General features: G+C 36.7%; 4 protein-coding genes and 1 non-coding gene across 5 annotated transcripts; 2 read left to right on the top strand and 3 right to left on the bottom strand.

The window, feature by feature from the left end:
- Positions 1 to 1730: 1730 nt before the first annotated feature.
- Positions 1731 to 3699, bottom strand: LOC140791028 (zinc transporter 8-like). Its single transcript, XM_073141378.1, has 3 exons — positions 2994 to 3699; positions 2730 to 2879; positions 1731 to 2055 (listed from the first exon to the last, which is right to left on the bottom strand). The coding sequence occupies exons 1-3, from the start codon at positions 3618 to 3620 to the stop codon at positions 1750 to 1752; spliced, it is 1083 nt and encodes a 360-aa protein (XP_072997479.1). The 5' UTR covers positions 3621 to 3699; the 3' UTR covers positions 1731 to 1749.
- Positions 3700 to 5450: 1751 nt separating this feature from the next.
- On the bottom strand, positions 5451 to 5521 carry TRNAG-GCC (transfer RNA glycine (anticodon GCC)). The gene has a single exon. It is a non-coding gene; the product is annotated as a tRNA-Gly (tRNA).
- Positions 5522 to 7333: 1812 nt separating this feature from the next.
- On the bottom strand, positions 7334 to 8065 carry LOC140791086 (LOB domain-containing protein 12-like). The gene is made up of 2 exons (XM_073141477.1): positions 7873 to 8065; positions 7334 to 7755 (listed from the first exon to the last, which is right to left on the bottom strand). Exons 1-2 carry the CDS (start codon positions 8026 to 8028, stop codon positions 7381 to 7383), a joined length of 531 nt encoding a protein of 176 aa, XP_072997578.1. The 5' UTR covers positions 8029 to 8065; the 3' UTR covers positions 7334 to 7380.
- Positions 8066 to 9691: 1626 nt separating this feature from the next.
- Positions 9692 to 13408, top strand: LOC140791531 (protein FLC EXPRESSOR-like). Its single transcript, XM_073142148.1, has 4 exons — positions 9692 to 10383; positions 12370 to 12551; positions 12759 to 12835; positions 13106 to 13408. Exons 1-4 carry the CDS (start codon positions 9824 to 9826, stop codon positions 13196 to 13198), a joined length of 912 nt encoding a protein of 303 aa, XP_072998249.1. The 5' UTR covers positions 9692 to 9823; the 3' UTR covers positions 13199 to 13408.
- A 5326-nt stretch (positions 13409 to 18734) lies between these two features.
- On the top strand, positions 18735 to 21700 carry LOC140791268 (ferritin-3, chloroplastic-like). Its single transcript, XM_073141745.1, has 8 exons — positions 18735 to 19123; positions 19510 to 19593; positions 19688 to 19748; positions 19845 to 19932; positions 20570 to 20631; positions 20723 to 20788; positions 21249 to 21312; positions 21414 to 21700. The coding sequence occupies exons 1-8, from the start codon at positions 18807 to 18809 to the stop codon at positions 21464 to 21466; spliced, it is 795 nt and encodes a 264-aa protein (XP_072997846.1). The 5' UTR covers positions 18735 to 18806; the 3' UTR covers positions 21467 to 21700.
- The last annotated feature ends 301 nt before the right edge of the window (positions 21701 to 22001 follow it).

The raw sequence follows: 22001 nt of genomic DNA, 5'->3' as shown, positions 1-22001 counted from the left end.
TGACGTTATCCTTGCAGCACTAGCGAATATTTAGTGTAAATGAGACGTCAACTTCCTACGTTCAAACCATCTTTTACTTAAGAAGAGTTGAAGGAAGGAAGAATCCACACTGAGATCAAATAAGGAATTTGTGTGTTCAAATCTTGATTTGAGATCATTTCCAAGGTCATAATAGTAAGGCCTTGGAGAGGTTAGTGACACATCACTATAAGGTAGAATAGAGGTGGCCTCTAAAACTCATTAGCATATATATATAAAGCAGGAGTTTTATTTAGATTAAGCTCCTTCACCCACCTCAAACGGGAGAGGCATCAAAGAGAGAAGGTTACATAGATACGGAGGATGAGCTCGATAGGGTCACTAGTAACCAACAAAATATATTTAGACTCAATCTTATCTCGTTTAACTACCCAGTCAGCTGCTAGTTTTGTCCTCACAAGACACACCTAAAATTTTGAACATACATATAAGAGCCTGAGTGTGAGTACGGATTCACACTTTGGCAACTAAATTATTTAACTTCCGAGGATCGATTGCCCTCCTCCACTCCAGTGCCCCTTGGATACTTTTTTGTCCGAGTAGGCCCTATCTATTTAGTAGGGCTAACCTTGCTCGGAGCAATCAACACTCCTCTCTCACGTACTGACAAGAGAAGAAAAGATGATTAGTATTTTCATAATTCTCATCTAGATATATTCGGACGACATGCAGGAATACTTTAGTAGGCAACCGGTCCCAATAGAACAGGCAGACCCTCAGTGCCAACTGCAGCCACCCTAGCATCCTGTTAGGACGAAGGGAGTCATAAATGGGACTTGGCTCTTAATATACCTGTAGGATGCGATGCAGCTACTAGATCCAAACATCACCCAAGCCCAAGGTGAACTAGGAGATGCCAAAGGCTAGCTCCAACCCTTCTTCCTCAATGAGCCGCTCCATCTGCCAGCATAAACCAACGGCAAGGTCCCCAACCTTCATTTAGCCGATGTTTAGTTGTATTATTGTACCCATTTGCACTTGCAAATTAAGCTGCAACCCTAATTGTTAGCAGTTGGGGAGCTAATCTAGATTTGTCCATTTTATATTTAATTTTTTTTTTTCAAAAAATGTATAGCCCTCTAATTAGAGGGTTCCTTATTCGAGTGTATACCCTTCAAATTCATGTTTCTTTCTTCTTCTTCTTTTTTTTGCCTGAATATCCTTCGGATTACTTTTTAACATCTATATTTTAAAATATTAATTATTTAGTAGATGAAATGATATAAATAAATCTTAACCGAAATGAATATAAGAACAAGAGCATTTACTAGAGGGTTTTGAAGTCTTTCGGGGGTGGAGCCCATAAAGCCTAATTGCACTAATTTGGATAGTCCCGGATAAAAAAGCCCAATAAGAAAAGGCTGGAATAATGGGCTCTGGATAGCGCCTAGATATTATTGTTGGACGGGATATTTTCAAGAAACACCCTATATTTCAAAACTTTTACACGTAGCAAGTAATATATATATCACAGAAGGTAAAAGAGCTGGAAAAGAGATCCACAAACATAAGCACGCCGGAAGTCATTATTGGAGAGAATGGTCATAAAACTAACAATACAAATTAATTATTTAGGAAATATAACATTTATGAACAAATCCATTCAAACCACAAAATTGAGAAAAAAAAAAAAAAAAAATATATATATATATATATATATATATATATATATATATATATATATTGCTCAATATTATGAACCAAAATCATTCAAGCCCATTTAGCAAGGAGAGACATCAAGCCTGCTCCTATGAGCAAAGCTATGTTTATGATAATTTGCAGCTTCCCTTTGCTCTGCACTCTAGGGTTCATAAAATCTTGGGCGAGGAGGTCAACTAAAGACATGTAGATTAAAATTCCAGCCGAAGCAGAATTTAAGATTCCTTCAACAATTAGTGCCGTAGGAGTATTTTCATTGTAAACCGATGATATACCCATACCGATTGCAATTCCGACGGGCGTGGTGAGAGAGAAAAAGAGAATCATTGTGGTGACGGATCTGATTTTGAATTTTGCCTGCATTAAAAAATATAATATTTATATGATAAGGTAAGTGTGTATAATATAAAATTAAAAATATAAGGTCTTTTTAATAAATTACCATCCCTCTAACTTAATGATTCAATTATTCTCTTAATTAATCCAACGTTAGCATTTAAGCACCGACTTGGTGGGTCTCGAGATTACATCCTAAATAACTTATTAAAGATTGTCACACACACACGCCATGTAAGCTATATGCAATTATACAGTAATATATTTATGGAATATACAATTTAATAAGTTAAAGAAAAATATTATCAAAAACTCTCTATATATTTTGTCTATATTACTATTCACATGAATCACATCGGACTACTATATGGATATATACCACTCCACTCCTCCTGTACTTTTCTTTTAAAATGTCAAAAACATCAAAATAATAATAATAATAATAATAATAATAAACTTGATACTCTTGAATAAGTTTTCTAACATTAAGGTGAAAATTTAGATATTTTAGTTATATGCTATTTTCTCCCACAGATGTGGTTAGGAGAAAATGAATTAATTCGGAGCGGTTTTGAGAAATGAATAATAAAATATAGAGAGGTGAACGAGAACAGAAGCAAATTAAATGTGGAGGTAATTATAATTAAGATTTTCCAAGTTGTAGATAATCTAAAAGGGAGAAACGATCGATGTACCTGAACAATGCATCCTCCGAGGCCAATTCCTTCAAAGAACTGATGGAAGCTTAAGGCAGCAACAAGGGGACGTATGGTGGAAGGTGACTGTGACGCGCCAAGAGATATGCCTATGATGATCGAATGAACAATAATACCCAATTCCAACACCTACAAAATAATATTATAGTAAATATTAATAAAAAAAAAATATTTGATTTGAATGTGTGTGGTATTAGAGCAGATCAATTCTTGAGTTTGAATCACGTCAGCTGTGTTTCTCACCTGAGAGATGACACGATAGCGGAGGAGTTGCTCCCCGCCGTCTACTGCGGAGCCATGCGCATGGCCATGCGCGACGTGGGTGTGAACGTGGACGTGGCCACCGTGGTCTGCGGCGGCGACCGCCTCCATATCGTCGCCCTTTGGCGGCCTCACCTCATCGCTTACCGCGCTGGCGGCCGTCTTCTTGTAATGCACACGGGTGAAGTAGTCCGTGGCCAACGTGTCGACCATGAGGGTGCCAATCGCGGCCATCATTGCGGCGAATCCGGCAAACGGGAAATTAGCCCAGGGGCTCTCGTTGAGACACGGAGAGCTGAGCTTGTCGAATGCGTCTGGTAGAATGTGGATGAATCCAGTGGCGAGGATAACTCCGGCGGCGAAGGCTTTGATGACGAAGAAGATGTCTCTCTCGGGGCTTAGAGCCGGGAAATTCTTGCCGATTACGGGGATCAAACAGCCGAACGCGCTGCAAGCTAGGATGGTGAATATGGCGGCGATGTGTAGCTTCCGCGACGTGGATTCGTCGACGTCTTCGTCTTCGAAGGAGCACTCGCAGTCGCAGTGGGCGAGGAGGGGGAGGAGGGAGAGGGTTATGAGGAGGAGGAAGAGCTTTTGGGGGGTCCTCATCTTTAGACGTGAAGAGAGAGAGAGAGAGAGAGAGAGAGAGAGAGAGAGAGAGAGAGAGGAAGAAGAGATTTTGAAGTATGATTTATAGATGATGAGTACCGGGAATGGTTTAATACAAAGAAAGATGTATATAAATTGAAATAAGATGAGGAAGTCAAACATATGGAAGTCTTCAAGAGGTGTCGTTAGAATGTCGACACTTTGAAATATATTCGATATATATATATATATATATATATATATATACATATGTATGTATGTATGGTGAGAATATTGTCATATGTTGAAGGTTATATTATGGTGAGAATATTGTCATATGTTGAAGGTTATATTATTAAGGTCACGTCAAATTGACGTTTATATTTAATAATCATTTATATATAAACGGATGGACGAGTGTAGTTGTATCAGGTCGTATACTTAATGAAAAGTACTTGCTGTGCAAAGATTCCAAACAATTTTGTACAATTTTCATTCATCATCCATCGACGGCTCGTGCTCCGAGATTAACAAAGCGCTGTTTTCAAGGCATCCATATTTTATTTTTTATTATTGTTGGCATCCATATAATTCAACATGCTAACGACAACATAAATGGCGTATATAATTGCTTGACAGCTTTAAATACCATTTAAAATAAAAATTGTAGAAAAAATATATATAATTTACATTATCATCAAACAAGTCATCGTTCATTAATTCTCTTACAAACTAATTAAGAGCACTTTTTTTTTCTCTATATCCAGTACTTCTGTAGGGTCGATAATTAGCCATCTAATTAGGCTCAAAGCTCGAAATGATTTGTATGATAATGACACTTTACTTATCATATTAGTAAATATAGACCAAACTCATTAACTTATATATATATATATATATATATACATCTTTTGTAAACAGTACGCATACTATTACTATTCAGATATATACTTACGTTAGTATATAAATATTCAATTAAAGTAACTGATGGATCTTAAGCAAAGAGTCTTGGAGACCTTTATTCCTTTAGAATTATTACACTAAACCACTGATGTTCTCAACTTGACATTTGTGGTTCAAAACCAAGTAAGAGGAGTAAAGAGAAACAAGTATATATATTATCATCCAGGCAAAGCGATGGCAGAGATGAAAGGAGAAAAAAGGAATGGACTGCGTTAGTTACTTTCGTTGCTATTATATATACAACTGTAACGAATCTGGAGCTAGTTTAGACTTTAGATGATTGACTCTCTTTAAAATCAAATTTTCTATCAAGGCTTTCTTAAAACCTATAAAGGAGCTCACTATCAATCTATAGAAGAGATGCTAAGTGGATTCCCCCTCCTATTACTACAATTAAACTCAACATTGATGGGTCTGTTAGTCCTAAAATCACAGCTTTGGACGAGGTATTACTCTAAATATCTAAAGTATTTTTATTCCCTATTTTGAGATGATGCAATTGTCTAAAATAAAAATATATAGACATAGAACTATTTGAAAAGCTTTGGTTAGGGGAGAATGAATTCGGTGGCGAGGATACTTCTGACTGCAGTATTTTAAATTATCTACTAGCTCATTAAAATAGTAGAGGATAATAATTTTAATTTCTTATATACACCTGCGATCATCACAAATCACATGAAAGATGTATCAATTATAATAAATAGATAAGAATGAGAATATTCTGAGAATAATTTTTGATCTAAGTACGACCGATTTTGATTTATTTTTATCAATCTAAAAGTACAGCCATCCCTAATCGATTCGGTCATACAAATTCAAGATAATTTTCAAGAAAAATTAAAACAATAAAGGAGTTAATTATTATTCAAGTTCCCAAAAACAAATTGCACCAGCCGGGAATCGAACCCGGGTCTGTACCGTGGCAGGGTACTATTCTACCACTAGACCACTGGTGCTTATTGAGGATTCTAATCATAGTAAAAGTTAATTATTTTAAATTAAAATATTCTTATCTTCTAAAGTTTAATCACTACTTTTTTTTTAATTATAAATAATAGTATTGTCTTTTCTTGTACTATGATATCTATAATATTATATAGCTTTACAATTTAGACGATGTCAAAATGATCTTTTATAATTTATATTTTGTTTAAATAGTGATTAGTTAGGTAACTTAATTAGAGAACAATATCAAATCTTCAAGACAATCTAAAAATAAAGTGGAATACCGATTTGTAATAGGGTAGAACTAAATCAAGCATTTAAAATAGTCTAAGATCATGCTAGTGGATAGAGGTAAGAGCAATTTATAAAATAGAAAAATATCATTTGAAATGGAAAAAATATTCCGCCTTTTATTTATCTACTTGTTATGTTTATTTAATTCATAATTTTTTTTAACAAAGTAAGTTTTCTATTTATTATTAATAAAAAAAGAGATTTATTATTAATATAATCAAAATATAATATGTCTTTTATAATTTTCTCAAATGATCTCTCTCTCTCCACCTTGGAATTATAAACCCATGACTAGCACCACTAACATTAAACATTCTAATTTGTTTCCTAAATTAACGTAAAATATAACTTTTGTGCAAATGATTCCTGTTATTCTTAAGAGAAAAAAAAAAGTCCATTAAATGCAAAATGGATCATGAACGATGAATGACCTAAGAGCCCAATAAGAGAAGGCTTATATTAAGGCCCTAAGCGTTCATGATATTGGGCTGGCCCAATATTATCCATATTTACTAATCCTTCATTAGGACGCCTATTTAGCTCGTATATCATAATTATCACTGTATTATCATAATTAACACCAAAATCATCTAAATTTTTTAGAATTTAAATTATGATTAAACAATAATTTTTCATGGCAATTATGATATTTAGAAGAATGTATTGATAATTATAATATTTTAAAATTACTAAATTATTATATTAAGTTGTTCATCACAATGTGAACATTTAACACAAGAAATAATATGAAATGCTGCACAACTTACAAAGTCTGGAATCTTTCTTGAGTAGGTCTGCTAATACTCTACTTGACACGGTGATCAATTAATCTTCTTAATCTTAGAGGGTTGTTGACTAAGATTAAATTAAATAAGAAAAAGTTACGCTATAAAATTATTTGTTCTAAAATCGTTCTGGAATCTTCACAGCAGCAGCTAATCTTTCTTTAAACCTGAGATGGATGGTTGACCGTGATTAAATTAGGATGACATTATCCTCAACCTCGAGCCCTAAAAAGAGAAGTTTTCTTTCTTTCTCATTAGCTTTGTAGCCACATAAGTTGAAGAAAGTTTCACTAAATCTTACGTTTTAACTGCAGCATGGTCTATGATAAACCTCTTGAACACTTAACCCGAGATTAGGGAGGCTAGATTGACTAATTTGGCATTCTGACAAAAGATCATTAACTCTACTTATTTTGTCTTTTGTATGATAATATCAGTAGTGTTTTCTCTCAATAGTAGATCAAGAAAGTTGCGCTTGAGCAAAATGCTACTTAATTAATTAGGAGGAGGACACTTATCCTAGAATGGTTAGCTGTTTCTATTTCATCTCTATCTTTTTCAATTTTTGTCTTCTTAGATCAGAGTGTCTGATTCATATTGGAAGAGGATATAATATATATATATATATATATATAATAGGACAGTTGTTTGTCCAAGAAGGTTAAGTGTTCAAACGTACCCTAGTTTACTCCATCTATCACATGCTAAACGTTGACCCACTAAGCAAAACAGATCAAGAAATATGGCAATGTTATCATTCAATCATGCTAAGAAGAGAGATGTAATTATATTCATGTCCAAAGAGACTCTCTCTTGAGAGGCTCCTGGACTACATTAAAACTACTCGAGGAAGTGAATTTGGTGAACTGCGGCATGCCAGCCAAGCTATTCTGCAACAAGAAGTGCTTGTCATCAATCTCTACTACTTGTTGTTGATGATGATGATGATGAGGAGGAGGAGGAGGAGGAGCCAAGGATTCCTCCTGCTGCATCTGGTAGCATAAGATCTCGGCGTGAGCCACCGCGAGCTGCATCTGAAGCTGAGACACTTGGCTCTGGAGGTAAGAGATCGCTCCCACGCAGCCGTAGACGGGATCTCTCATCCTCGCATTCGCCTCGTAGACGAGGCTACTCACCGCATCCGCTCTTTGATGAACTGGAAGCTCCTAAAAAAATAACCAGAGTAGGGAAACAGATGCTATCTATAAGACTCTCACTAACTACATGCATATATAAGATCCTAATTACTTATATGTATATATGCAAGATATAGTAGAGAGAACCTGCAGCATTTTGTTGACATTGCTAGCGCCGAAGACCTTGTGGACGATTGCGAACTTATGGGGGTCGTCCGGCGGGAAGTAGGGGGCGAAAATGCAATCTTTGGCGCACCGCCGCCGTAATAGTTTGCAAGAAGCACAGGGAGAACTGCCACCCATGCTGGCTTCTATGTACCCCCACCTGTGGCTAAATAACTTTGAGAGGAGAAATTATGGGGAAGAGAGATAGATGCTGGTTTCCTTATTTATAAAGGAGACTGGGATGATTGATAAATGATAAGATGTAAGTCAATATATGAACACAGTGTATGTGTGTGTGTGTGTGTGTGTGTGTGTATGTGCGCACTAGTTAGCTAGCTAGATAGCTTGTGATCAACTCATGATGACTAATTCCAATGGCATGATATGTCTAGATTCTAAGCAGTACAATAATTGTTCATGGCCAATAGTATTGTAATGCGATGCCGACATGATAAACTAGAGATGATGTTGGTGTCATACATGTACACTTTCTTTATCACCATTCTGTATCCTTAACTCTATGTGATCACCATGACTCAGATTTGTCGTAACCCTCTCCATAATATTAAATCGAATATGACTTAACAAAAAAATCGAATATGACTTCATTTCCATGGACATATTTATTAATTTCAAGAGTAGGAGTTTGACCACCGCCTCTCATAGTGAAAAGCATATATATATATATGGCTACTCTTGTCTCTTAAGACTGTTAATTGATTAATTACTTAATTTTCACTGGTTAAGTTTAGGGTAAGTATAGCTCCCACGTTCTAAGTTGACTCTTCTAATGCTTCATGTTTTAACAAACGCTTAACCTTTCTCGACTCTCACGTATTCCGAGAGCTAATCAACTAGTAATTAATTATATCATAATATATATATATATATATATATATATATATATATATATGCTTTAGAACAATGGAAACCCTAACTCTAGAGAGAGAGAGATGAGAACTCAACATGAATGTTTGTTGGTAAAAGACATTCACGTGGTCACGTCGCTCTCTCATTATTATTATTATTATTATTATTTATTAATTATAGGTTTTGTAACTAGTATTAGGGAAAAATTAAAGAAATGGAAAGGGGAAGTAAGCTTATTAACACCAGAGATTGGTGGCTTGTGTGTATTCTAAGAAGTGGAGCCCCACAAGAAAAGGACCAACCAGGCGGTAGCATTATTAAATTGGGTCCACACCATTAGTTGGATGGGACTAATTAGTGTACTAACTCTAATTAGTTTCATGATTAGAAAATATGTGATAGACAATTTGGACATTAGTGCTTAATCCATCTCATTTGGAGATTTTTGCATTTTACACCCTTATGTTATGTTATGTATTTGTTTCAGCTAACAAGCAGTGTCTTGTCGTATTAACACGCATCATCTTAAACAACCGAGCTAAATCTAGCTTGAAACATAATTAATTAATCATCAAGAAAGCGAAACAAGATCCGACATCACCTTGGAGGTCTAGAGATTATAAAAATTGCAGCGTGTTTCAAGGTTAAAGTTTGAAACCAGAAGTTTAGATTACAAAAGTCATAAGCTTTGCCCACCTCTCATTCAATGCTATCACATGACTCCCTTGACACTAATCATACATTATATATATATATATATAAAGAGAAAAGTCTTCCTTCCTTGGGTAATCATTATCAAACTATAATCACTACCAAGTAGAACTCGGGCCGTCTTCCAGCCCAATCTTGGATACGGCCCGGCCCACAAATTGGATTACAAGTTACATAAGGCTAAAAGCCCACAAAACTTAGTCAGCCCATGGTCCGGCTTGCAATTAAATCACACCTAACATAGTTAGACTAATTCTCCACGCACCGCACCGCACCGGTCCTCCAACTCCACCTCCCCTCTGGCCCTCTCCTCTTCCTCTTCCTATCGTTCGCCGCTCATTAAGAAACCCCCATGTCCTCGAGGAGAGCCCCCCACGTCCTCCACCTCCGCGACCAACACCCTCCTCTCCTCGGCCGCGCCCCTCCGCCGCCGCCCGCAGTCATCCTCCTCCCGCCGCCTGTCCACCGCGATGCGGCAGCTGCCTCAGTCGTCGCCGCTCTCGAAGACCGCCTCGCCGCCCAGCACCGGGACGTCGATGTCCTCCTCCTCGACAACCAGCGGCTCGCCGCCACCCACGTGGCGCTCAAGCAGGAGGTCGTCGCATCACAGCACGAGCTCCGACTCGCGGCGGCTGCCGCCGCAAAACTCCGGGCGGAGAAGGACGCGGAGATCCGTGGAATCTTCGAGCGGTCGATTAAGGCGGAGGCGGAGGCGAACGGGGTGGAAGAGATTAGGGCGGAGCTGGCGCACGTGCGAAGCGAGGTGCAGAGGATGAGGAAGGATCGTGAGGATCTCGCGGTGAGGCTCGAGGGGATCAAGGGGGAGGTTGTGAGAGCTAGAGCTGAGATCGGGCAGGTCTCGGCTGTGAGAGCTGAGATCGAGGCGATGCATCGAGAAATCCAAAAGGGCAGGTAAAAGAATTGTACTACTTTTCTTCGTTTTCTTGGTTGTTTCTAACGAATAATATGTAATTAGAACCATCCATTTGTATTATCGTCGTAAATAGGTTATGCTATTCTTTCATTTTTAGGAATAATCTTATTAATATATATGCCTACGATGATTTCACTGCCCCTATTGTGTTGGATTCCATTAGGATTATGACATTATATACCAGTGGCTAAAGAGTTTTGATTGAACACTATAAGGCTGTGTTTAGAAGACAGTGCATTCTCCAAAGCTAAAATCACAACTCACAAGAACCTTGTTAGGCTACTCTCTCTCTCTCTCTCTCTCTCTCTCTCTCTCTCTCTCTCTCTTTTCACCAAAAAGGCCGCAGCCTGTTTCATGGAACATAATTCAGTTAACCTCCATCACAGAGATTAACAGAACTTCTAGACACTGACAACAGAATAACCCTGCACAGTATATCAGGCTCCTGCCAGCCAAACAACAAACAGACTAGAAAGGGGTCGGAGCCAAACTATTCATCACAACAATATACCAAACATCACCACAGTAGGCATAGAAGCCCAACAAATATACCAGCACAAAATTAAAAACCATACCCAAAGTTTATCACTACAAAACAAAACACCAAAGAGATCGAAACTCCCAGAAAGAAGCCCAGTAAATCAGCAACCGTCAAGGATCACTGGGTCCTCTATCCCAACGTCCAGTGTCAGTTGCTTCACCTTCTTAGCGGTCATCTCCTCCTGAATTCCTGTCCAACACAGTGAAAGAAGTTACTCTATGGTTCAATTCTTTCCAATTTTTAGAATAATTTTTGAAATTTCTATTGTTCTTCTCAAGCCAAATACTCCAAATCAAAGCACCAAATCAACCACCATTTGTTCAGATCCTTGCTCGAAAAAAAACCCTCACATTTTTTAGGATTTAGTCCCGACTCCCATTCCCTTGCTTATCCCTTTAAGAATATCTTTCACATAAGCACATTTCATAAAAAGATGATCCACGGTTTCATTTCTATGACAAAACACAACTAGAATTACCAGACCACCCTCTCTTCAATAAATTATCTCTAGTCAAAGTTTTGTTTTGACATATAATAGAAAAGCCCACACTTTAAGAAGAGATTTTAACTTCTACAATCTTGGCAAAGTTCTAGATATTACAACACTATTATTCAAAAATCTATAAAGAAATTTCACAGTGAAAATCTCATTAGCAGAGAACCTCCACTTAGCATCATTTTGCTCATCTCTAACATGAACCCCACTATTTACCACCAAATTCACCATGTTATGTTCTTCCAATTTGAAATTTTTAACAGATCTGATAACACCCTTCTATAATGTAAGTTCTAATTTTTCATATCCCAACATCAGCAACGACCACCATCTCATCCGACACTATCTCAAATCGGATAGGGAACTTGGTAGCCAAACTACAATCTCCTAATCAAATATCAATCCAATTCTTTTCCCATTTTGCATAGCTCGGCTTAAACCAATTTTAAAAACCTCCGAGTCTGCAAAATTCTTCTCCAAAAAGGAGATATTCTAGAGGAATTCACCAACTTGAAGGACTCAGCTTTGGCTCTCTTATAATATCTTTGCATAACCATAGTAGTCCACAACTAATTTTTAGAATATAATATTCTCCACCACCACTTCGCAAGCAGGGTCCTATTCGTGTCTTATCTTGCAAATCAATTATATCTCTTCCACCCTACCTTGTTACGCTATTTAATAGCAAGAACCTTGTTATGCCACTCAAAAGCAAATCTTATCCTTCAAAGGACTGGTTAAACATAAAACCTGTCCAAATTTTAGGTATAAGGCTTGACGAACGTAGTTTTGTCAACTATTTTTTGTTTGTGATGGTGTTGTTTCTTTGCAATTTACATGCTTGTGAAATTGTTAGTTTGCCATTCCAATTTGTTCTCAAGTTTAATCTGATATTTGTGATATCTCCTGGCTTGACATGATTAATAGGGCTGCCGTGGAGTTTGAGAAAAAAACACATTCTGATAACCTCGTACAGAGTCAGATAATGCAAAGTAATATGATCTCTATGGCTCATGAGATTGAAAAAGTACGTGCTGGGCTTGCTAATGTTGAAAACAGAGTACGTTCAACAGCAGCAACCGCAGCAGCTGTTGCTGCAACTAACCCTGGTACTGTGATCTTCTTGTCATAACTTCTACTCTATGACTTACAATTTCTGTCAACATAGAAGAATTAGCTTATATAGTTTCAAAGTCTCGTGTTACTAGACTATCTTCAGAGAATACCTAATTGCAGTTGCACAAAATTGTTTCCTGTTTTCTTCTAGTATTTAGCATTTTTTTTAAATAAATATAACATCTGTCTTCCTGGTCCAGGATACACTGGAACTCATGGAAATTCTGAGATGACATATGGTGGAACTTCTTATGGTGATGCTTATAATATGCATCAGGTTTGTTTTGTTATTTTTACCATTGTTTTCAGTTTCATTAGATAGAGAAAATTTAGCCTCTTTTAATATTTGTGAGATCATATCCATAAAACCTATGTGCCCACTTTTGGGTAATAAAACATGATTATCTGTGCTCAAGGTACCTGCAGTTGCCTATTGTTCTAACTTCTAAGACCACCTTAAAATTTGAGTTGAGGGGAAGTGTCATCTTTCGTTAAAATGCAGTCTATTAAATTCTAATATCAATGCATGTAATTGTTTCTTTTTCAGGTTCAGATAGGTGCTGATGTCAATTCTCAATATGTGCCGGCGTCTTCTTCTCGTGGTCCATATGACACCCAACAAGCTCATGCACACAGATAAATACTGACTCTATATCATATGAATATTTGTGCTAATAGTCATGCTTTTCACGTGTTAGTCTTTTTGGATCTAAACATGTTTCAAAGGGATCTCTTGATTTTGGTAGAGTGGCTATAAATTGGGAAGAGTGTATGTGAATCCTGATATTCACTTTTCTTCTTATCACCAGCTATCATTTAGTGAAAGAATGTATATAATTTGAATTGATCACATTATTTCTCTTCTAGATTAATTTCTTGATGATAGTTAATACTTTATAATGTTGACGTTGATAACTTTCTGTACCCTCAATAGTTCCATTTTAGAAATGTCTTGAATTTACCCATATTTGTTTGTCTTCCCTATCTGAGTTATCTCATTTCGGATGCTTTTCTAAATGTAGGGTTTCAGACGGAATTAATAGTAACCTTTAGCATGTGCTTCCTCACTTTATTCCTTCACTTTTTTGACATGTGTTTAATGAATGAAATCTGCAAACATGTTTCAGTGTTTTCATTTCAATTGCAATGTCCTTATGCGTTGAATGAAATATAGTTGCCCTATGCAAACATGTTTCGGTGTTTTAATTTCAATTGCAATGTCCTTATGGGTCGAATGAAATATAGTTGCCCTATGATTGCTGTACTAGTCACTCATAGTGTCACTGCCAACCCACGGTACAAATAAGGTGTATGGTATTCCAAGAACTTATGACTTAGATTTAGTCTTCATTCATGTGGTTTGGCATCAGCAGCAGGAATGTAAATGAGCCGAGCCCACGGGCTTTTTTGACAGCCCAATCTGTAGACCATATGGAAGATTTCACCAACTTCTGTTACTGACTCATTACAGTGGACATTTAGAAGGAGTAAGTGGAATATGGTTGGGAAATTAGAACATTGGGGTATGCCGAGAAAAGATAAAAGTGGTCTGCAGTTGCATGACCATTATCCAACCCTTGGTGTGTTTCTTTTCCTGATCATTTCGTATATTTCTTACATGATATGTTTGTTACTTCGTGTCTATATATTTGGTCATGACATGTCATTTGTATTTACATGTCACATAATGATTTTAGAGTAAGGGCCGTAAATTTGCTCATTTTCTTGCTATTTTGCCCAAAGATGCAGATGGGAAACAGCAGTAGCAGCCATATATACCATACGATGTCCTGTGTGGGTTGTTGTCCTGTGGATCATATCTTCTATTGTAGTAGTTGTTCTTTTATTACCTTTTAAAGAGAGAGGTTCCTTCTGTACCCTCTTTGTAGTTTACTTTCATACTTTCTATAGCTGGGTTTCTTCTCAAATGGTTTCTCTGAGAAATTAGCAATTATTTATCCTGGTGCAGTGCTTTGCAGTGTTCAGGCATTGGTTGTCGATAATTTGATCTCGGAGTATCAAAGATGTGCATTCAGCTTGTTACTGACCTTAGAATAAAGGCAGGATTGAAAAGGCAAATTGTTCCTGTGACTCTTTCATTGAATTGTATGGACAGTTGGGTTTCATGTCATCATAGATAACATGACAGATGGACATCTTATATCAAAACAATTTCACTATATACATATTAATAAAATGTTGTCACAAATACTATAGTGTTATATAACATTACAATGTTTAATATACATTATTTAACTTTCAAAATGTGACAATACATCACCAACAGTAATACACAAATAAAAAGATATTTAAGAGAGGCAAAACTAGAAGGAGATAATACCTATTTTTAATTATCAGGTTTCTTATTCCACCTAAAAGTTGGGATAAGATTCAAACCCGTTGGTTCTTGGTCACTAGGCAGTCTAGCCCTGCCACCTTGACGATAAATATCTTCTCTCTCCTTTTTCTTTTTAAAGTAAATAATATCATGTCACTCTTTGTGCGAGGCATTGTTAACCGCTCACGTGGCTCCCAGTCCAGCTAGCTATCGTATAAGTTATTTTACCAAACTGCCCTTCATTTAGGTTGGTCAAATAGTCAGCTGTCCCACGCTATTCATTCTTCCTCTCAGAGTCTTTTCTATTTATAATCTTTTAGAGTTTTTTTTGGTGTGACTATTTTAAGTCTAATCCTAATTTTTTTACGCATCTAATTCACTATAAAATTTATATACGAAACTATTTGTATTTTGAAATCGTTATCCCAGTTAATAATTTTTAAATATAAGTTATGATTTGGGTTGGACTCATAGGAAATATTAAGACAATTTTAAAAATGTCCCAAGTCTAGAGGAATAGTTTTGATACAAAGCGCAGACTGAGAGGGATTTATATGAATTTTTTTTATAATTTTAAAATTTTCATAGAAATTATCGATAGATTTATATTTAGAAATTACTAACTATGTCGGTGATTTTAAACCGCCGCTAGTTTTGTATATAAGTTTTGAAAGGTACCAAACTCATAAAAGAAAAAAAAAAATTTGCATAATTGCATGGAAAGGAAACGTTAGGGTTGGCGACCACTGACCACTGACCACCGAGATGAGATCCCCAGAATTCTGCTACGCACCAACGCCAGAGTCCAAAGATATTGGTGGTTGCTCAGTTATTCTCATCTCACCAAAAGATACCAAAAAAGAATTATTAACGTCTATTCTCAAGCTTAATATAACTATTTGCACTGCATCCTTGTCTTTGAGTAATTGATAAATTTGTCATCAATTAATGATCTAATGCCAGTTTGAAATCTAAAGTCCTATGAGAAGTTATGGACATGAAACAACACCACTACTTGGAAAAGTCCAAATCCATCGGTTGGATCAATAACAATAGACACAAAAGTCCTTGTCTTTTACCTTCTTGTCTTTGGCATCGTCTTCTACTATCGTGTGGTTTCCTCAAGCTTTTTATAGTGGTAGGTACGAGATTGGACAAAAAAGAGAGCTTTACACTATAGTCTAAATAATGACGTGGTGGCATAGAGGAAGGCTAAGAGAGGCGTGTCCATGAGTCTAATAGTGACCACCTCCATTGATCTTTATCATCTTCTTCCGAGCTTGTGGAATGCAATCCTCAGAGAGCGTGAGGCCTCCACACGCATATTTTGAGAGTCTAGAAAAAAAAAACTCAAATATAAATAATGAATTCATTCCATGGATAACTAAAAATTCTTATGTCTGTCTAAATATTTTCGACTTCAAATTTTTATCTCTATTTGTTTTACTTGTAAATTTATTTCACTCTTATATAATTTTATTTTATGTCAATTATATATTATAAATATAATTTTATTTTATATCTATAATATATAATAATATATTGAGAAAGACTGAGTCATTAGTCTAGTCAATACGTGCTCATAGTGTATTGAAGATAAAGACGAACGAAGATAAGCTATCAATGTCCTTACACGACACGTGGGCGGTGGTGATTGACGCTTACAAGATTCGTGTGGAAAGCTCACGCACTGAGTGGATAGGATTCGACGAGCTCCGGAAATATCCACGGAACTCCATTGTTAGCCTCACGAACACGAAAGTCGTTTATTATTTTCTTTGATATCATCTAGAAGCGATTACTAGTATTATTGACCCATCTTTTCATGCTTATTAGATTCATGGTATTTGCCACCTAGAAATATTGACTAGTTTACCTGATTAATGTGCAATATTTGTATATTATAGTAGGCCTTTTTTCCAAAGTACTTTATTCTTATATAGTGATATGGACACTTAACCAATATGACTTGGTACTCCTGTTATTTTTTTTATTTTTATTTTTTGCCTTCTCAAACTACTAAATAGGTTAGAAATGCTTATAAATTATTCAACCAAAGACCATCAAAGAATTAACATTGTTACCCTAAATTTTGAATTCTTGAAATTATCCTCCACGAAAATCATGATGTCTTCTTATCTCTTCATTTATACATATCACAAGCCACTTGTTTTTTTGGTAAAAAAAATTACATCGGCTCTAGCAGAGTGTTCTGCTATGGTTTAAATTTTTTTTCTTACTAAGAGATTTTTTCTCGCCATCTGTGACAGCTTGTCTCCTCTCTCCCTCCCCTTCGGAGGTATACTTATTTCTCTTTTTCTCTCATTACCTCTCCTTTTTCTTTATTTTATATTGTTTATTTTTCCTCTCTCTCTCTCTATAGTCCACCTCTGGGTCTCTCCTCCCACTGTCATTACCATCATCCATCTCACATTAGTCCCCTCCTTGATCTCCCATGTCGTTGTCACCGTCAATGCCGAGTGTGAGCCGTCATCATCGTTCCTTCCCTTTCATTGGCTTAATTTCTGTTCATGCCTAACCACCATGGGTTTTGCCTGCCCCAGCTTCATCCTCGTCTGCCACTAGTGACCATCAACTTTGCTCACCCTAATTTCCTCTTCTCATCTTGCCTCAAGTTCCATCTCACATCATCTTAAGATTCACCTCTATCTCAAAGCCTCTCCACTTCCATGGCTTTTGGTTTTTATCTTTGTTTAAGCAAGTATGCCTGTGAGCTAGATTGCGCTTGTATATGCTTTGTTTGTGGATGTAAACAACAATTATGTTCCACACTCCTCCATTGCTTATAGGACCTTTTTCTATTTCTTTTTTTATTATTTTTTCGGTTCTATTTCTTGGATTCACAGGTCTGTACAAAATGGGGTCTCCATATGGTTTAATTGTAGTCATTGGACTTCATCTTTGGTGTGCCTATATTTCTGTTTTGCTTGCTCTATTGTCGAGCTCACAATCTTTCAAGACTCTTGTTATTTTATCCATAGTGCTGCTTGCTAAGTGGGAGACTTGTTTCCGAAAGTGTTACCTTTATATCCTCTCTCTCTCTCTCATTGTGCTTGAGTGTTTGTATTTGATACTTTACTTAATTATAATCCAATTTATTTTTCAGCTAACTATAGGGGTTGTGCATGAGATTGTTGTCATATTCCTCGTTTCTTGTTATGTACCAAGTTTGTAATCATTTAAATGAAATCAATGATAGGATTGGTTTAACGAGCTTTCTATTTTTTAAAAAATAAAATATAGACCAAATAATTAGACAGAGAATTTACAACGAGTTAAAACTATAAACAGTACATATCAATCCAATGGTTCATAGAATGATTATATTGATGATAAAAATCTAACTACTCAGCTATAGCAGTAAACAATCCTCAAAACCTTATGACCCACGAATAAAAGAATTAAGACATTCCGATTTCTATATACATTTGGGACAACTTAAAGCAGCAGAAGACATGAGTTTTGGGTTAGTTTTGCAAAACTACATATAGTGGTTGTTAACAATAATTAGGCTCCATAAATTCCAACCAACTAAGGTTACATAACATAACCTAAGCGGCGCACGTTATCAAAGGCTACCAAATTTTATCCATTGAAATGCAATTTAAAACCAAAGGGGGCCGCGCGGAGAGAATAAGGGAAAGGACACCGATAACGATACCGACTCCCCCACACCCACCAATCCCCACGTAGATATGGCCGTGCGGTGACCACGAGCCTTCCACGCTCTCATCCTACCGCATCAAATCTCCACCCTCCACGTGTCTCCCATCCGCACCCTCCTAAACCCCCGGCCTCCTCCTATATCTATCGCCTCTCCCCTTCCTCCTCGCCATTCATTTCCTCCGACCTCTTCTCCTCTCTTCCCAAATCCAACCCTCTTGTAACCATGCTTCTAAAGGCTTCTCTCTCTTCTTCTTCTTCCTCTCTCTCCTTCCTCTCCTTCTCCTCGGAGTCGTCTCCTGCTTCGGCGGCGGCTGCCGTTCCGAGCTCTTTGGTGAGGCTTCCGGGGAGGAGGTCTTTGAATGGATCCGTGGTAACCTCGGCTGCAGCGGATTCCAGTAGCCGAGTCATTACTGGGGTGGTCTTCGAGCCTTTCGAGGAGCTCAAGAACGAGCTCGCTCTAGTTCCACAGACCCTGGAGAAGTCTCTCGCGCGTCATAAGTACGCCGATGACTGCGAGGCGGCTATTAATGAACAGATCAAGTTGGTCCCGTTAATTTCTTATCGTTTCTTAGGTTTCTCGTTGTTTCCCGCTTTTTATTTGTGGATTTTTCTTCTTTTGATGATTTGTTGTGATTTTCTGGTAAATCTATCGAGTAAGTTGTGATTTCTTTTCCGTTTCTTTCTAGATTTACTTTTTCCTCGTGACTTTTGGATAGTTAGCAGAGAGAGTTTCTTTTTTTTATATTTAAATTTCGTGTGATTCTCATGTGGTTTTAATTCTTTTCTGAGACGAATCTGTTATTTATTCTTCTTGTCGGTTTTCTGATTTCCATTTAGTTAAATAAATTTGAAGATGATGTCTAAATTAAAAGTTCTGTGATCTGTTACCTGATACATGGGTTGGTTTCTGGTGTTCTAAATTTCAGTGTGGAGTACAATGTCTCGTATGTGTATCACGCCATGTTCGCCTACTTCGATCGCGATAATGTTGCGCTAAAAGGCCTCGCCAAGTAAGTAATAGAGAAATTATAGACTCTTTATTGTTTTCCTTTTAATTTCGAACAGAATCTCTTATCTGTGTCATTCATGGGTTTATTACTGTAGGTTCTTTAAAGAATCGAGCGAAGAGGAACGTGATCACGCAGAGAAACTCATGAAGTACCAGGTGGTTGATTATACTGTTGTTCTTTTGTCTATGCATATAATTTTTATTTTATCTCTGTTCTTTAACTGAGACCGGGTTTGCTATTCGTATCCTTAGAACAAACGTGGAGGCAGAGTGATCCTTCAATCGATTCTGATGCCCTTAAGTGAGTTTAATCATTCTGAGAAAGGCGATGCACTGTATGGTGAGTTTATTATCAATTCCTGCTTTCCTGGATCTACAATAATAATTGAGTGTTTTCTTGTGTATATTATTTATGTGATTGTCATGGTTAGTTGCCTGAATATTCTGGCCTTTTTGTTTTGTTTGCCTATGGATGTTAGTAGAGTAAAAAGGAAATAATAAAAGAGGTGAAGTGGGTGGGATAAGATTATATTAAATAAAGCTGTGGGAGTTTGATAATATTGCCTCTCCAATAATTGCGCCCATAGAAGACACAGTCTTCCAATGGTTATGCAAGTTAAAAGATTATATAAACTTGACCCGACACAATAATCACGAACCAGGCATGTTGATTACTGTTAGATTATTTTTCCCAGAGTGTTGCACAGATCTCGCGATTGTTTAATCCATTAGATATTTTATTTACTATTCACAAGATGTGAAGTAGATGCCCCCTACTTGATTAGCATATTACTTTTTTGTCCTTAGGAAACTGGAGAGCATGCAGCAGTTCTTTCCTTTGTAAATATGTCAATGTTATTTATAGATTCTGTGTTTTCAGCGGATTTTAAGTAATCCAGGAAGTTATTCACATATGTGAAATGTTATATATTCTGCAAGTTTGCATTGTGATGACACATCCTTGTTTCTGATTTCAGCAATGGAATTGGCTTTAGCTCTCGAGAAACTGACTAATGAAAAGCTTCTCAATTTACACAGTGTAAGTGATCACTAATCTATTAGTAGATTGGCTGTGAAATTATCATGTATGTCATACTTTATTTTGACTATATTGTTATCTGGATGAGCAGGTAGCAGATAAGTCCAATGATCCTCAGATGGCAGACTTCATTGAAAGTGAATTTCTAGAGGAGCAGGTGAAACTCAGCTTTCCTAGTGTTAGCTATTCTCAATGTCATTTGTGGTTTTCTGAAAATAATTGATAATTTAGTGCATTATGGGCCCTTACCCTTCTATTTTTACATCTATGCTCCTCACTTTGATAGTAATCACTTAGTTATATCTTAGAATGACTGGCTTTTTGAATGGTTCTGAACAGCCAAGAGGCAGATCTCTTTAGGTTATTTGTTGCTGACCACAATTATACACCAGAAGTGGGTGATAATAAATTAATAGCACATTATTTGAAGTCCTTTGATCTACCATTTCGACTCTTTATAACATGCAGGAATCACAATTTAAGGTTGATACAGCTCAATTGTTATTACCATAAGATTTTACTAGTCTCTATGTTGACTTCTATGATTAACTGTTCATAGGTCTACACCTGGTATATTTCCCAGCTAAAAGAAACTACCCGTTTTCTTTACCATTCAGGTGGAATCGATTAAGAAGATATCTGAATATGTTGCTCAGTTAAGAATGGTGGGCAAAGGACATGGTCAGTCTCCTTGAAACACATTGGTTCTACTATAGTTATCAAGTTTTATCATTCTTTCTCTTCTAGGATCTTATGCATGTCTCTTTTTTTTTCCCCTGCAGGTGTTTGGCATTTTGATCAGACGCTTCTTCATGAAGGCAATGGTGTTGCATGAGGAATGCGCAAGGAAATGGTTTCATTTGTTAGTCCAGGTCTCTAGTTATTTAGGCTACTTGTGTTTTATTGCAGTCCCTTTTATAACTTTCTAATCCTTGCAGTAATATCAGAGTCGGACTTGTTGTAGGAATCCATGAGTAAGACACTTTAGCAAGTATTTTCTTCTCTGATGCTATGGAAATCCTAGATCAAAATAAATGAAAAATATTTCAGGCCTGTGCTGTTTAAATCTCATTTGGAGTATTGGAGCATTTGTTTATTTATTATGGTGTGTGGATTTTGTTGACACTTAGAAAAGTTAGTGTCTGCAGTGCATTTATATGTTATTTACTGTAACCTTCTAGGCTGTACAAGTTCTGCTTACTAGCGGGCCAAGCACGGCCTTCCTTTCTCTTCGGATCAAACCTAACACCTCGTATCTGTCAGTTATCTCTTTCTCCATTATTTATTCTCAAATTATTTCGAAGTAGATGCGTTTAATGCTTTTCTAGCATCAGAGATTTGGATTCTCTGTCTTCTCTTTCGATAAAGTG

This window comes from Typha latifolia, chromosome 6 (assembly GCF_019914945.1).
Source record: "Typha latifolia isolate L0001 chromosome 6, TyphaL0001v2, whole genome shotgun sequence".
In the NCBI taxonomy this organism is placed as follows: domain Eukaryota; kingdom Viridiplantae; phylum Streptophyta; class Magnoliopsida; order Poales; family Typhaceae; genus Typha; species Typha latifolia.
Note: the sequence above shows the minus strand (reverse complement) of the source record. Positions and strands in the feature narration are given on the sequence as shown.